A 16986-nucleotide genomic window follows, 5' to 3' on the forward strand; every position below is an offset into this window, starting at 1 on the left:
GATAAGAATCTGGTCAAGGAGCACGATGCACATAGTCCAAAGCCTGACTACATCAGGACCCCAAGCCTCAAATATCTCAGAAAGCAAAATAAGGTCATTTCTTTGAGCATTCACCACTGGACAACCTATATACATCTTTGTATGCCTGGGACCTCAGTGCAATAATTAGCACGTTTTCCTTTATTCAAACTGTGCCAGTTTGCACCTTAATGTAAGCCTCATTTACTAAAGGGAGAGGTGTTAATGTGCATAACAGTCACTGCCAGATAAACAGACTGCCCATTTTCTAAAAAAGGTGTGAGCAGATGATCTATATGTTGAAAAATTTCTCAGTTCCTACTTTTTCCCTAATTACCAACTCAATGAGTGCCCCTTTGTTTTTCAGGTCACTTTCCAATTATATATTACATGTTTCTTTCGTTCCACAACCTTTAATTCTTTTTCAGTGTTGCAGAATTAACTGGACAGGGTTCTTAATCTTGTCTCTACAATGAACTTGTTGTAATTGCAATGAATGCTTTCATTTTGCTGGCGTCTGAAATACGATTTGCAGGAGAAGGAGGGGTGCGGGTTGATGCTAGTCCCATCGTTAACGACATTCTTGCAGGGATTGTAGTGGTGGGAGTAAAAACCCCAAAGCTTTCATATAATAATGAGCATGTGTCTGCACGTGGACTACTCCTTTAAGAAGCCTTGGGCTGGTGGATGAAAGGGGACGCAGGGAAAAGGCAGCCCCACAGACATAGCAGAGGGCAGAGGTTAAATCTGTTGGCATTTTTATCACAAGAATGGTCACTTCACATCCTCTCCCTGAAGGCTTCACTGAAATAGAGGTGTTTGCCATCGGCACAGCCCTACTGGTAGAAGGTAAGTTCAGTTTGGGAACTCAGCAACAAATAATTAAGATTTTTGCCTCCGTTATTCCTGGAGTGCTGGATGGGAACTGAAGCAAATAGCAGCACTTGCAATGCACTGGCCCAGACCTGTGCTGGTTACTGTGTTTGCATTATCAGTGCTTCTGGTGGGCTGCCAGTTGTTTGCAGTGAAGATCTGCTCTGCATGCACAGCCTTACTGTGGTAGGGAAGTACTTTCCACTTAGATTTCTTATCAAGAATTTGGGATGCGAGAATATGCTGTTGACTTTTAAAGGCAATTTCATCTTCCTCAGGGGAAGGATGTTGAAATGACTGATGATCCCTCAATAAAATCAGGCTGCTGGTTTTGTTGGCTATATTTGTGATAGCTATTTTATAATCAAAAATGATAAATCCAAAATAGCCTGTAAACTGCTGCGTATATCCAAATTGCACTAGTGTCGTGGAAATTAATGGTTGCTGGGTAAAAGAAACAAACAGAAATGAATGAGCACGAGGTTCAAAAACTTTCATGGCATTAAGAAGTAAAATCTGAAGTAGGAGGGACTATACTCATTTAATGAAGCCAGTATGGGCTTTTCTTAAGATGTTCCACCTAGATAAGAGATGAACAGAACTGTCAGTTTGCATGTACTTGGCAGATAGAGAAGGACAATATGGCAGCTGGGAACACATCAATGTGAGTCACTGGCCTCTGTTTGTAGCTGAATCCAGTCAGGGCCTGGGCCCCACTCCTGCATTTTGCTGCCCAGCCAGGAATACGGGGATCCTGGGGTCAAGCAACAGAGGAGAAGACATACAGATGAGCAGAATGGGACAAATGGTCATCAGCACACTCAATGCATGTGCAGCATGGCAGAGGGAAGGATGCTCACCTTCTATTTGCAGGCAAGCTCAGCCGGAATGCAGCATCACATCTGCCTGCAAAGGAAAGCTGGAAGAGCTGTGCCAGAAATTCTTCCTTGGAAAAAGAGAGAAGAAAAAGCTTCTGCTAGTGACCCAGGAGTCAGTTGCTGATTAAACACAGAATTAACAGCCATACCCGGCCAACAGCAATCAGGGCCTGATAGTTCCATGCATAAATCTGCCCTTCATTCCTGAGGAATGAGAAGCAACAGGAGAACAAGGATGCTGATGTGTGCTGGCACAGGCTGACAGACAGGCTCTTGTTAGGGTCTGGTCCTGGCAGCCCTGCTAGCCCCCACCTGGCACCCAAAGGACAGGGACCTGCAGTTGCTCAAGCCCAAGCACAATACTCACTGGCAACCTGCACTTACAGCTAGGAACAGTCTGGCACATTTACGTTTCACTAAAGACAAATGGCCATATGACTGCTTAATATTTTCTACAGGGTTTTAGGGTGAACATGCCCAGTAAGTTCACAGTAACACTTTATCTTTCCCATCTGACTATGAAGACTGAATAATTAAACATGAATTTACCTTCCCAGAGACTTTGAGAGAAAAGTGATGAAGATTTTTTTGCTGCAGCTTGTATGTGCCATTTGCAAAATGGGCAAATAGTGCCGAAAAACAGGAAAACTTTGCATTCACTTTTACTAATTGGACAGATCATCTGCTTTAAGAATAAAAACTCAAAGGTATGTGATGCTGGCCTTTAAGAAAGCAGCGTGAGGTGAAGCCTAAAACATCCATAAAAAGAGGGGAAAAGACAAAGCTGATATAGTAATAGCTCTTCAGCACTACTGTAAATGTGATCCCAAAAAACCTCCCATAAAGGCTTGAGCACACTTGGGAGGGTTGGCAGCAGCGCTACTCTGCAGGTGGGAGGTAAGCTGGCAGGGAAGAAATAAACCCTCACATGGCTCCAAATATTTCTCCTGGAAATATTGTGTTATCTGTTGTGTAATGAAAGACTCTCATCAGCTGTTACTATGGTTATGCCATCAGCCATTAATGTAATTAAAGCAGGAACAGGATTTCTGACTACACAAAATTATCCATCTTATGTAACTGCAGAATTAAGACAATGAGCACAAGTAATAACGCTACTTTAGAGAATTAAGGGATATGGATTTTTGTCTGCGCTACATTATTTCTACTTCCAAGAAGAACACAAATTAAAAAGACATACTGCCTCTCGTCTAACTGAGCCTTAGAGAAGAGATGTTGAGTCAGAGACTCATCAGAGCTAAAATAATTCAGGCCATCTTGAAAAGGACATCAAAGGACAAAGTTTGAGTTTAAAGCGGTGAAGGATGGGGTTCAGGGCAGCACAGCCAAGTGAGTAGCTGGGGTTTCTTAAGAGCTCCTCTCTGACAACAAACATTAACTTATTTTTTTAAATCTATCAGTGACTGCTTTTTATAATAAGATTATTCCTTTCCATGTATAGTCTATTGATGAAGGGCAGTAATAAGATTGAGCTGGTGTGATTCAAGCACCCTCTAGGTTAACCCTAGGCAGAATCCCAAAGGCTGACAAGGGACTTCTGTGCTGAAACACAAAAGCGTGTAACAATCTACATTAAACATGACCCATTTCCCTGCCACAGCCAGGTCTGGAGATGCGTGTGCCAGCAGTGTGTGCTGGCTGAGGGTCCCTGTGCAGCTGCCTCCTCTGCAGCTCCCTCCCTCTGACCCATGTATTCCTGGATGGAGCCTGGCAATCAGGTTTCTCCATTAAAGCAAAGCATAGAATTGCAAATAAAATTGAAGCATTTCTTCTCCGCATGAGCAGACACATCTCCAATGAGGGTTGAAGCAGTAGCTTCAGCTGTCACCTGTGACTGAACGTCCATAACTTGCAAGCAAATTGCAAGCCCTTTGGATATATTTACTGTCCTCATAGACATTTTCCATTTCCAGTTGAGTCACATCAAACTGTTCTGGTTTTCAGCCCTGCTTGGTTTCTGTCTGAATGGCTTGACGATTATTTCATTCCGAAAAATCAAAGAACTCCGAACACCCAGCAACCTGCTGGTTCTCAGCATCGCACTGGCTGACTGCGGGATATGCATCAATGCATTCATTGCTGCCTTTTCCAGCTTCCTCAGGTATGTGCTCCCTACTTCTACCAGGCAAGTAAAAAAGCAGACTTTACCACAGCCTCGTTAAAGAAAACATTTAACCAGAGAACTTTACTGGTAGTTACAACAGAAACTAACTGAACAGTGAAATAGTCTTACATTTGACTGAACATCCAGATGGACCTCAAATTTATCTGCAAGTCTTTCCACTGTTTATAATGAACTTTTTGACTAAATTTCTTCTTCTGGAAATCTGTGGAAAATGAAAATACAGAACAGTTTGCAGGGAGCTCAAATCAGTTATGAAATTTGATTTTCCACATTCTCATGTCAATCATTCAGTCACGACAGAAACTATATCAAGCATTTTTGTCAGTAATTGCAACCAACAAATCATAAGCGCACCTTACTAACAAAAGAATAGACCCCATAAAGCAGCTGATTAATAATTCCACTTAACAAGTGTATTTTTAAACTGTGGAAATAGTAGAGAACACAAAAGCATTTCAAGCTGGAGTGTGACAATCTGATTTCCTTCTAGTGGAAATAAAAATATTTTTTCAAATAAGTCAACAATGAGCTCTAGCAAGGAGCTGCTTTGCCTTGTGTATAGATTATTCTTGTCTGGGACAATTAAGTGGCACCGAAGTCAATAGAGATGCCTCTTCTGAACTGAAACTGAAAAGCTAAGGTTAATATATCTAAATGTGCTTGGTTTTAATCCTTGCAGAAGCTTCCTAGTCTCTGAAGAGCTTGGCTGTCTCTTTCCAAAAGGACTTGCAGGAGCCTTCTGCCGAATTACACTGGTATACAAATTATGTGAGAAAAGAGATTTCTGAAGATTTCTACCTCGCAGGCATCTCTATAAGCCTAAGAGTCAGGTTAGATGAAAGCAGAAAGAAAAAAAAGCCATGAATGATCAGGACACTCATGCCAGAAGGTGACATTTACATGAGACCATTTCATGTTTCTTCTTATTCTGTCTGCAAAAAATGTTTGGAAGCCTCAGCCTAACTGGAGTGTTTATAGTTATTGTGAGCTTCTGCTCTGCGTTGAACAGAGAGTTAACCTTCACAAGTTGACCAGTTTCTACGCCCACTGAGTGCAAAATGTTGCACTTATGGATAACTGGATGAAATGTAAATTTCAAACTAAAACAAATACCTTTCCAACACATAAATGCAGGGTTATATTTTCTTCTCTATATTCAGGGTAAAAATAACTGCTGTAGTACAGCAGACACCACAGAAAGGCAAATACAGATAAACACCTACAAGAGACCACAGTCAACTCCTCCACGGCATTTCTCAGACTTGAAAATGGGAGGAGATCACCTTCTCCCCTCCAACAATGCAACTTCTAAACGTGTCTTCACTTGTTCCAATAATTTTCTTAACACCCTGGTTGTTTGTTGACAGGTACTGGCCCTATGGCTCCGAGGGCTGTCAGATTCATGGATTCCAAGGTTTCTTGACAGCACTAGCCAGCATTAGCTCCAGCGCAGCAGTTGCCTGGGACCGGTATCATCACTACTGTACAAGTAAGGCTCTAACTTACCTACCAGTTTTACCTGTATCATGTTAAAAACCAGCTTGTTTAGATTTCAGAGAAGCCAAGCAGGCACATACTTATTCTTCTGTGTATCTTTTATGTATAAAGGAATTCTGTCTCCAAGGGACACCTTTCCACTAACCAACCACTAACCAGACACTTTCAGGAACATTTCGCTCTTCCAGATCACATCTGAATACCAACTCTCTTGTCATGCTTTCACTTCCTCCGTAACTAACCATCAGGGTCCCAAACAAAATCCAGCACCTCAGAGAGAAATCTATGCACCTTGGGCTTCCATCCAACACCCTGTTTTGTACCAAACAGAGCTTCATGCCCATGCAGAGTTTACTAATTACAGAAAGTCAGTGTAGCTACAGAGCTGGCTCTGAACAAACAGCAGCTGGCACAGAGCCCACAGCAAAGGCACGATGGGGCAAACAGCACAGCAACCCAATTGCACAGTGCACAGGAACTATGGGGCATGAGCTTCTTCTGGGTTTGTGCTGCATTCCAGACCCCCTTACAAAGGCTGAAATGCACTGCATTTGTCGCCAAGCAAAGAATAAATAATCTGCAAATTTTGGTAAAAGCAAAGTCAAGTCATTCAGGAGGAATGTTATTTTCCTTCTCTTAGTGAAGGATGTTTTTTGTTTTTCTTAACAATGTAGTTGTTAACTATCTCTGACACTCTAGAGCTGGAGTTTATGGAAATCTAATATTAGACAGGGAGGCTGACACAGGAAAATAAATTTGCCTTTTTTGCACACTTATGAAAGCATCATTTTGAGTTAGATGAAAAATGAGGCTTTACAGGAATGTCAGATGTATGGATTTATAGAGATAGGCACAGTCTTTTGTCACTGAACTATCTCTCAAACATTGGTGGTGTTGGATTTGTGAGAGAAAAATTCTGCTGTATAATGGTGCTGAGATGGTTCGGTGTCTACAGAGACCATTGAATTTGTGCTAGCACACCAGCTGTGCTCCAGCCATGACTGCAGTTAGGGAGAACTGGGAAATTAGCGTATGTTCTTAGCATGGAAGTCAGGAAACACAAGTATGTGCATTATCGTCTGCTGTAAAACAAACCAGAGCAATCTTGTGAGCACTGGCACCAACAAATATTGCTTTCTTATGCATATGGCACTCAGGGATGATGCTCACCTTTGTCCAGTAAGATAGACTTGTGGTGGCTGCCCCAGGGGCCTCACCTCCCCCAGACACCAACCGTCACAGTAAATGCATCAGCTTGGTACCTGCTAGTCTACACTCTCTCATTTTGTTCTAGTCAGTCAGTATTTCAGAAGTTAGTAAGAAAAGGTAGAGATGAAGCAGAGGGTGTGCAATGTTTTCATCTGGAAAAGGGAAAGAAATGTGACATTAAACACAAACTTATTCTGAAAGCAAATTCTAACACTCTGTAATGCCAGGAACGCCCCAGCCCCTGCTATTTGGCCACTCCAGCAGTGGTGTGGGAGCTCTGCCAGCTGGGAGAAATGACAGAGAGCCTCCATGCAGGCCTGCAGCTTCCCCCTCTCCTGCTGCAGCTGGGTGCCTTCCAGACAAATGAGGAGCCTGGAGTACCCCCACATGAGCACACCATTCCCAAAAACACTGTGTTCTCTTGCCAGCACTAATAGAAAACGGCAGCCCTCCTTTCCTTGTGCTAAAGCACAGGATGTCCAGATCACCCCATATAAAATGTCCTAAATCAAAGTTTAAAAGCTGGCCAGGGAAGAGACTGCTGAGTTGTAGCACTTCAATGCCACCTTTAACATTCATACAGTCATTCCGGCACAGCCTCTATATGATTAGAACAGAGAGTGTTAAAACAAACCCAGAGCACACAGTGAACATGGCTGACTGGGTGATATGATTGAGGGCACAGAGGTTGCCAAATTTTTGTTCTGAAACTTTTGTCAAGAACTCATCTCAGGCAAAGAAATGGCATTTTTTCACATCCAGACAAAGGCCCCAAATAATGTAGGCTGCAAGCTGCATCCATACCAACACCCCCTGGACAATAAAATGCATTTGGAGCGAGAAGAGTGGCATCTGTACATTATAAGAGAGCAAGCTTGAAAAACAAGCGTATCTTTGGGAAGATATTTTACTCTCTGCAACATTGATTTTAATGCTTGAGTGCCGTGCACTCCTCCAGCCAAGAGCATTGTACATTAAGGGCACAGACAGATATACCATAAGGGCACAAACTTCTTCACTTTGCTCAAATAGTTATGTACTGATGACCAAACAGCTGCTGTTACTGGGCATTTTGAACCAAAAAAAGCAAAACAAGAACAGGTGTTCTTAAGAGCTCATTCTCTTTGACTGTTCCAGTAAAACAAGCGAGTTCCCAGTTTCATCTATCACATGCTGAGCATGAAAATGATTAAATCATATTTCACAGGCCTGACGTACCAAGCCTACAGGCTATGCTATGTTCTCAATCCATATATTAAACCCCTGTTGACACTCACGCGGGTTGCATGCCTGTACAGAAGGTACAAAGCACCTTTGGCTAAAACAGAATGCTATCAACCTTTTATCTTCATCTTGGGAACTAATACTCTTCCTAGATTCGCTTACACCATTCTTCATGTTTTTATGTCCTAAGAGTTTCCAAGAACGCTTCTATTACAGCATTCCTCAAGCAGACACTCAATTATCAAGAATTTTTTTGAGGAAGAACATACTGATGAGACCATGAGAGCTTACGATGATGGGGAGGAAAAATAAACAGACCTTCCATCCATTCTGGATGCTAATAACACGAATCAAAACATCCTAATGATTTCACACTAGCGTTTAAGAATTAGGGGGAAAAGGAAAGTCTGAAGTCAGTGCTTTTCTCAGTAATACAACAGAAAAGAACAAAATCAGTGGGGATTTCACAGCAACATTCAATTAGAACAAGTAGGGCTGCAGAGTTTGTATCTAATCCTTAACGTACAAAGAAATCTGGGTTGTGATATCAGTTTGGGAAGATTAGCAAACTACCATTTGCTCCAATTGCAGCTGTCAGCTCAGCCAGATTAGGGGCAAGTCCTCACCTCCTGTCACATTGCGGCAGCCACCCTGTCACACACTCTCCATCTAGTCATGCTCCTCCATCCGTTTGCAAGATGAAACACCAGTCTTTATACAGCTCTTGCATTTTTACTGAAGCAGGATATAATTACCAAGACGGCTTTATGGTCATAGAAGACTGCAGGAAAAAAAAAAAAAAAAGGAATAAAAATATCCCATTTTTTAGGTTATTTTAAAGAGCATTTTTTCCTAATGGCTTTTTTTTTTTTTTTTCTGTGCACAACAGAAGCCATTACATAGTGCAGTTTTCTTATCCCTACAAAAATATGGATATTGTGTTCTCCAGTCTCTGCTACTTTTCCCACTGCACCGGTGCCTATTTTATTTCGGACTGATACACATCATTCTCAACAAGACAATTCCAGATATTATTTGTCTTTGACAAACTTTACCAATTTTAATTGATATGTGCCATTCGTAAGCCTGGGATGAGCTGGACTGTTCTGGAATATTTCAGCTATTATAACGCTTTGTCCCTTCCACTTTAGAAAATCCTGTTGACCTTTAGTTTGACAAATTCTTTTGAATATCAGCCTGAAATCCAGTTGAAAGGTAGCCACTGTGTCAGAGATATATTTTTTGCTCTTTCTGTGAAAATCAGCTTAATATTTAGCCAATTTATAAATCTTCCAGAGATCTAAATTCATAAACGTTTCCACAGATAATAGTTTACAATTGCACCACTAAAGACTAGCTAGCATTATTAGAAGTGTTAAGATTCCATGCTCTATCTAGTGCTTTCTAAAATAAAAGCTTTAGACATTATAATTTTAGTACTCTTTTAACAATTTAGTTTTGTTTGTGATCATGAACTCATTCTATTCCAAAGTAATCTTACAGAAGACCTATAAAATTCTCCATGTTCACGTCTCTCTGTTTGAAAAGGAGAAGTTTCCCTCTTTCTCTTTGAGGGGCCAGAGCACAGGAGTGATTAGGCTTAATGAGACCAGACTGCCAGCACTGGGCTCTAATTAAGAAGAATTTCTTTGAGCGTATGCTGAACTCCATATATACACATCTAACTGAATTAGGACCTACATGGCTATTATGCTAAGTTACACCAGTCCACAGAAGGCATTTAAGGTGAAGCAATGGCCTGCTCAGTATGACAGCAACTGAACTGCTTTCAGCTTGTTGATGCACTTTGGCCTCTGAGAGGACATTATGGCCATGTGCATTGAGGGCTGTTCTTTCAGCAATGCTGCTTTTTTTCCTGAGTTTCCAGCAAAGCATACTACAGAAAACTGAAACAATTTGTTTAACATCCCTTGGGGCCAGAGGAAAGACATGCAACTGGCACCAGGACTGGCAGCCAACGTAGCAGCAGCTGGCAGGCGAGAGCTTCCCCTGCTGTTCTGTGCACAATGACAGCACATGCAACTTGCAGCACCCCACACATCCATGCGTGCACCTGGATCACTCACCCCCATGAGCTGCCTTCAGTATTTTACCAACACTGCTCAAGTGGCAAATTTCATCCATGCAAAGATCTTTTTCTTACATGCAGAGATCTGTGATCCATCCATCTTCATATCATAGTAGTCTGCAAAATTAAAGGATGGGGAGCAAAGAGAGCAAAGTTTCTGCTGCAAGATATCATGAAAAACAATTGCTATCAACTACTTTATAGGAAAAATGAACAAACAAAAAAGAACAAGCAACGTTTAGTTTGTGTGATGTTTTGTTTGCTTGTTTGGTTCTTTTTCCAGATTATCAGAAGGACTTACCATTTACAAAACTATAATCCCAAAACAATAATGCTACTTTTGTCATGAGTGTGGTGTAAAAGAAATACAATTTAGATCTAGGTTTCACTGCAGCTGCTCTTGGTAATGCCTTTTTAAAACATGCTAGAATGTATAAAAGACAAAGCAAACCTGACAGCTTGTGTAATAAGCTGCGTCCTGATTGAATTTCAAGTTACAATTGCTTAAAGCCAAGCTACAAGAAGGATGATGCTGTAGAACACAAATGGAAGTGGAAGCTCTGGATCAATAACAACACTAACATGCTTTCTTGAACATATACTTGGGAAGGATGCAGCTCTGAACAGATATAATATATGCTACATTGCTGCTTTGAATTGGAAGGTTAAGAATAATTACAGTAATTTCTAACATGCTTGACTCAAATTTCTAGTCCTTAAATCACAAGGTATTCCTTTTTTTTTTTTCCCCCATTGATGTAATCTATAGCTATATTAATGTCAGTATAACTATAAATGATTTGAGCCTTTGTAGCTGAAGTACATTGTCTTTGTGGGAATCATACAAAAGACAGGTATTAATCATTATTAATCATCAATAATAATTATAACAAAGAATGTCTAAAATGACTAGAAACATCAATGGATTTTTTGCTACCTACCATATTAAAACAAAGTATTTAATAAAAATAATTTATTTTTCCCTTAGTATTTGAATTGCAACGTGTACCCCTTTGTTTCCCAGAACTCATTTTTGAACATTTGCAGCAAACAATTTCTTCAAGCCATTCAAACTCTTCCCTCAAGAACCACTGAAAGATGAGAATCATAGAATCACCATTCCTATGAATTGGGAATTTCACTGACACACCTTACTACTATCCTTCCTTAAACCAAAGGAGGGCAGCACAATCCAAAATAGCTACTGTGGAGTTTGTGGTCCTTCCTGAGGCATCAATCCTTATGGTATTCAGCAGCCTTCATTACAGGCAATCCTGGCAGGCCCTTCACCCACAAGTCAGCCCTGTACACTTGGTAGGAGGGCTCACCTCCTGCTCACATCCCACCTCCAGTCCCTCACCTTCTCAAGAAAGGTCAGAGTTGCCCTGAATCCTGCTGGCCTGCTGGCTCGATGCCACTGTCAAGAGCAAAGGAGAAGACTGCTTCCCAGCCTGAGTGAAAATTGCATCATTACTTCCCTCTAATGGGAGATTTGATTAGAAAGGAGTAGTGGGCAAAGTAGTAGAGCTGGCGTCATGGGCAATTCAGTCCAGGCATGATTGTGGACGTCAGCCCTGGTAACCAAATTATCCAGGCCTCCTTACATGCAGGCAGCGTGACTAACACAATGTTCTGCTCAGCAGGGAAGCCTGCCTGCCTTCTCTGTGAAGAAATGCTTCCTGCACCTTATAAAGCTCCCAGTCTTTTATTTCATTCATTTACTTATTCCAGTGGTGCCTTATGGAACTAGATGAGATAGGCACAAGTGAGTGTTTCTATTATGAAATTAGAAAGAAAAAAAATAATGACCTTGAGCTTCTCATTTCCTGTTGTAGGCAAAGCAACGATCTTAAGGGCAAAGTAATTTGACTAGTAGTATTTTAGAACAGGATCTGTTGTCAAGTTAAGTGCATATATTCATATATATGCCAATAACTATCATTTTTAGAACAATGTACGTTGAATAGCCACGTGTCCACCCCTCAGGTCCAGGCAGGAAGGAAGCATCAGGCGTCAGGTTCACAGTCACAGCCCTGAACTGACCCACACCCTGCAGCAGAGCTCTAGTTCTTAAAGCACTATTTATTGTGTTGCCTCATGCCTTCTGCTCTTTGCCTCCCCTGAGTCTTCAAACACATTCCCAAAACACAAGAATATAGCTTGTTAACAGCAGCTGTATCTCAAGCATGGTACAAAGCTGAGCAGCAATATAGCATTTGGGTAAGGCATGTGGAAAAAGTACTGTTTGTTATTCCTAAAGTCAAAAACTTCCCTCAGCTTTTACGCAAGATAGATATCGCTGGACTTCGGTCAGCCTTCAAGCTACAGAACACAGAACTGCTTGTTTCTGCCCCAGGCCTGGAGGCCAGGACTCTTTGCTCTGACCACACAGCCCAAGAGCTTTGCCCAGAGATTTTGTGTCAGGCATGCAGATCTCCTTCTTCTTTTCCTGCAGGGAGCAAGCTGCAGTGGAGCACGGCCATCTCCATGATGGTGTTTGCGTGGCTGTTTGCTGCCTTCTGGGCCACGATGCCCTTGCTGGGCTGGGGGGAGTATGACTACGAGCCCCTCCGAACCTGCTGCACCCTGGACTACAGCAAAGGGGACAGGTGAGGATGAGCCCAACTGTCATGGGAGACTGCAGCAGAGCCCAGCTATCACCTACCCACTGTGGTGCTGGGACAAGATATGCACAGCCCAAGGCTGCCTCCTGTACACAGGGATGGCCAAAGCCAGCTTCCTCCACAGGAAAAGCTGGCACTGGGATTTCTGCCACTCCCTTGCTCATTAGTCATATGCTGCATCTTTTGGGGGTTTAGGACTTGAAACACTTTATGGTACTTCTTTATGCAGTCTAGCCCTGATGTCCTAATAAGGATGCCTGGGGGTAGCAACCAAACGCCTGCTGTGACTGTCTGCAATACTGTCCATCCCACATGCAACAGCACAACACAACTTTAGAAAATGTTAAGCCTAAAAGCAAGCTAACAAAAGTGGTTTGGGCAATTTTTAAAAAACAGATTAATTAACAAATGCAGAAAGTTTACAGAGATGCACAAAAGAGAAATTAACCACCTCTTTTTTCCCTCCTCACTCTCTCCAGAAACTATATCACATTCCTTTTTGCCCTGTCCATTTTCAATTTCATGATCCCGGGCTTCATCATGATGACAGCCTATCAGTCCATACACCAGAAGTTCAAGAAAAGCGGGCACTATAAGGTAAGGAAGCTTCCTCTGCCCCTGCAACTGCCTTGCCAAAATAGGGCTGCATCCAGCAGGGTGAAAGTCTTCAGAAATCCAGTTTCTTCTACAGAGGCTTTGGCTCAGCTCCTTGTGAACTATCTCATCACTTCATGTTGCTCTGAGCAGGAGGGTAGCATGGAAATCCCATTCTCAGTCTCAATTTTTGACTGGACACAGCCACATCTCCCCCAATCCAATGGGGAAAACCCCTCAGAGGAAGCAGTTGGAGTAGTTGTCTCCAAGGATTCCCCTCCGCCACCATTCCAGTTCTAGTCACAAAACTAATACACAGCACACAGTTATCTGCTAATAGCACCACCCAGAGAAAATCTGCTCAGGAAGGATCATTGTTTCTAGTTTTGCAACAGGTTCATAGCTGACAGCCCTGGAAGTCATCCAGAACCACACCACCACAAGGAAACAGAGATGTGTGGTGCAGGGGAGAGAAGAACTTTCCTAAGCACACCACATTTACACTCGGCTGAGGAAATTCAGAAATTTCCATGAGCTGGGGAAAATGAAACTGCTCAGGAGTGGCGGGTTTATGGGAATGTAACGTGGTGATTCTGCCAGCTGTTCTTTTAGATGCAATTTGGGGTGCTATGAGTTACTGGTGTGTACATCCCAATCCCTGCACTTTGTAAGGACTGTCACTTCTCAAGGGCGATGTGCAGAAACAGTCAGGCAGACTGGTCTGTAGAAATCGGAATGCATACGGATGTTTGCCCTCTACATATTTCTCAAACAAATGTTGGTTTTCACTATTACAAGTCTTTTCTTTCCAGTGAGTTTTTGCAATAGCTTGTAATTTTTCCTATACCACTTCATAGCAATGAAGTTGAAGCAAAGTAATTACAATGCTGAAAATTTGTAATCTAAGTGTGAAAATACCACCTCCATATTCATCAATATTTGTGATGCTTTCAGAGTTTGCCTGCCTTCGAGAAGTCTGCCAAAAATCACTTCATCTGTTTTCAGATGCATGCATCGCCCTTCCCCTTTGCAGTATTACTGACTGCACACAGCACATACACTGATGTCACAGGCCAAGCTCAAGGTGCTTCATCTCCTCTGCCCAGAAAGGACCGTTCACCCCAGCCCCACATCAGGTGCAGGGCTTCAGGCTCACTGTGCAGGCAGCCCTCAGCACAAAAGGGGCTGTGTTCACATGCCTCCAACACTGACGGCTACGGCACTCTGCTGGGCAGTGCTCTCCTGCTAGTGGGCATGGCCTCAAGGATCTTTCCTATCTGCCTGTTGCAGTGTGAGGTTGTGAGACAAAAACAAAGACTGTGTTGCTCTTGTTTTTCAGTTTAACACTGGCTTACCTTTGAAGACGCTGGTCATTTGCTGGGGTCCCTACTGCCTTCTGTGTTTCTATGCAGCAGTTGAAAACGTGATGTTCATTTCACCAAAATACCGAATGGTATGTCTGTGGCCCCTGGAGGAACTCTCACACATTCCTTTCACACTCTCCCCTCCATTCCCAAGGAAAAATTCCAACCTGAACACTAACAGTCCTATTTGATATAACATCTGTTACGAGTAGATTGCTTACATGAAACCACCTATTCATCTACCATTTTTAAGGCAAAATAGTTTAGCACAGCAATACAGCAGACATTATAACTACTGCTTAGATCAAGCTGAATTTGAGGATTATGCTTTTTGTTGTGTGTTTTTCTTCAGTAGTCAGTGCAGAACCACAGCCTGCACTGCTTCGTGGTAGTGGGTGTGGAGGCGATGGGTTGATGATCTCAGTGGTCTTTTCCAACCCAAATGATTCTGTGGTTTGGAGAAGCATTTTGTGTCCTGTCCACAGTGAAGTACCACCTCAAAGTTTTCAGTTTTGAAGAGACTGCTTGTCCCATTCGTTTTCCCTCATCCTCCTCTCCTAAGAGAGGCTGAAACTCTTGAAGTTACAACGTTTCCTTTTTCCTATGAGCCTCAGTTCTCAGGTGCCTCCAGGACTCGCTGATATTACAACGTGCCTCTCAGCTTCCATTCATTCATCAGCCCACTTTCAGATCAGTAAAAGCGTTACTGTATGTAGGTACTTAGCATCCCACAAAGTATGTTAGCAATACTAGCCCGCTTACTCATACAAAGGTGTCCATGGCATACCCTCCACACCTCATGTTCAAGCTCTGCTGAAATATCCTAGTTTTGGGTGATGCTGATCTAACTTTCCTTTCCTGGAGATTGTCCTTTCCTAAGTAAGAGGCCTCAGCTGAACAAATTGCTTTCATCTTTCTCATCATTCCAGAGTAGCAAGCTGCTGCCATCGGGGAAAGGTATTTGATTGACAGAGGGAAACTGAGCCCAGCCTAAAATCAGCCCACTGGCTCATCGGCACATTTTTCTATTGTGTCTCCCTACAGATTCCTGCCATTATTGCCAAGACAGTGCCAACCGTGGACAGCTTTGTGTATGCCTTGGGCAATGAGAACTACAGAGGAGGAATATGGCAGTTCCTCACAGGACAGAAGATTGAGAAAGCAGAGGTTGATAACAAAACTAAGTAACCCATTACAACATCAAGCCACATTAATGCAGGTACACCAGTGAAAGCAACACAGTAGAGGAAGACATGTACACTGTGGTATGTACATGCAAAGGTGATTCCACGTTGAAAAGGCTGTGCACTGACTACAAGCAATGAAAGAAAGCCCCATGGATTACTGTTGAAACCATCATGAGCTGCTTGTCAAACAAGCTGCCACAAACCTGTCTTGATTGTCATCAGTCTCATTTTATATGTCACTGCAAATAAACTGTACGCTGGAAAGCATTTTTTTTTTTTCTCCTGATAGTCTAACATAAAAGCTCAGCAAATTAACTGAAGTAGGGTATTCATTTACACAGTGAAGCCTCCCCAAACCAAACTGCAGTTTGTCCATACAGTGATGCTTGAATTACTAGAAGATTAGAGAATCCAGAATTATGCCACATGTCTGTATTAATAGCTTATCCATCTGAACAATGCATTTTCTATGCACTCAAAATGGGAGTTTCCAAACTTCCATAATGAATCTGCCATCCTAATTCCATTAAAACATGTTAGTGGACATTTTGCTCCAGTAAGGAATATTAGCTTGGCTCCCATTCAGATGAATTAGTGTGACATTCAGCTGTGTCACACACTAAGCTGCATCAGATTTTGCAGTTGCTGCTTACCAGGACAATCAACAATCCCACAGTCCATCATCAAAACATTCATATTTTATCAAACACTGACCAAAACTAAGGGGAGGTATGGATCAGATTGACAGAGCAGTAAATACTGTTATGACAAGATTATTCAGAATAGTCACATACTCGGTTGACAGCTAAGACCTGTATCTCTGGTACACGTAATATTAAACGAGCAGATGACAAAATACGGTCACAAAGATTAAGATTAAATATGCATCTATACTGACAGACTCTGAATGTGTAATTATCTCTTTCTCAGGAGAGAGACCTATGCAGGTCTTGAAATAATCTTGTCAGCAGGGTCATACTGATAAATCCCAGCAGAATGCTAAAAACCACTAGAAATGAATAGGAAACAAAAGAAGACACAACCTCACATTACTTGAAAGCCACTCTGCTCAGATTTGTTGGAAAAGATGCACAGTTTGGGTCATTTCAACTCACAGAGGGAACAGAAAAGCTAGAAAAGGGCTACAGATGTGATCAAATGTAAGAGGATCCCCCATACAATGGATGAGATAGGGGAGAGGGCTGGCTTAGAGGACGTAGCTGGTGATGAGCATACTCCTACAAGAGAGCAAAGGAAATGACGTTGCTCATATATTGGATCAT

General features: G+C 42.2%; 1 protein-coding gene across 1 annotated transcript; it reads left to right on the forward strand.

The window, feature by feature from the left end:
• Positions 1-788: 788 nt before the first annotated feature.
• Positions 789-15704, forward strand: RGR (retinal G protein coupled receptor; the record flags this gene model as incomplete). Its single annotated transcript, XM_079535818.1, has 7 exons — positions 789-867; positions 3735-3891; positions 5283-5404; positions 12390-12543; positions 13038-13155; positions 14492-14605; positions 15561-15704. The coding sequence occupies 7 exons, from the start codon at positions 789-791 to the stop codon at positions 15702-15704; spliced, it is 888 nt and encodes a 295-aa protein (XP_079391944.1).
• Between the last annotated feature and the right edge of the window lie 1282 nt (positions 15705-16986).

The sequence above is a fragment of the Tetrao urogallus genome, assembly GCF_951394365.1.
Source record: "Tetrao urogallus genome assembly, chromosome: 5".
NCBI lineage: Eukaryota > Metazoa > Chordata > Aves > Galliformes > Phasianidae > Tetrao > Tetrao urogallus.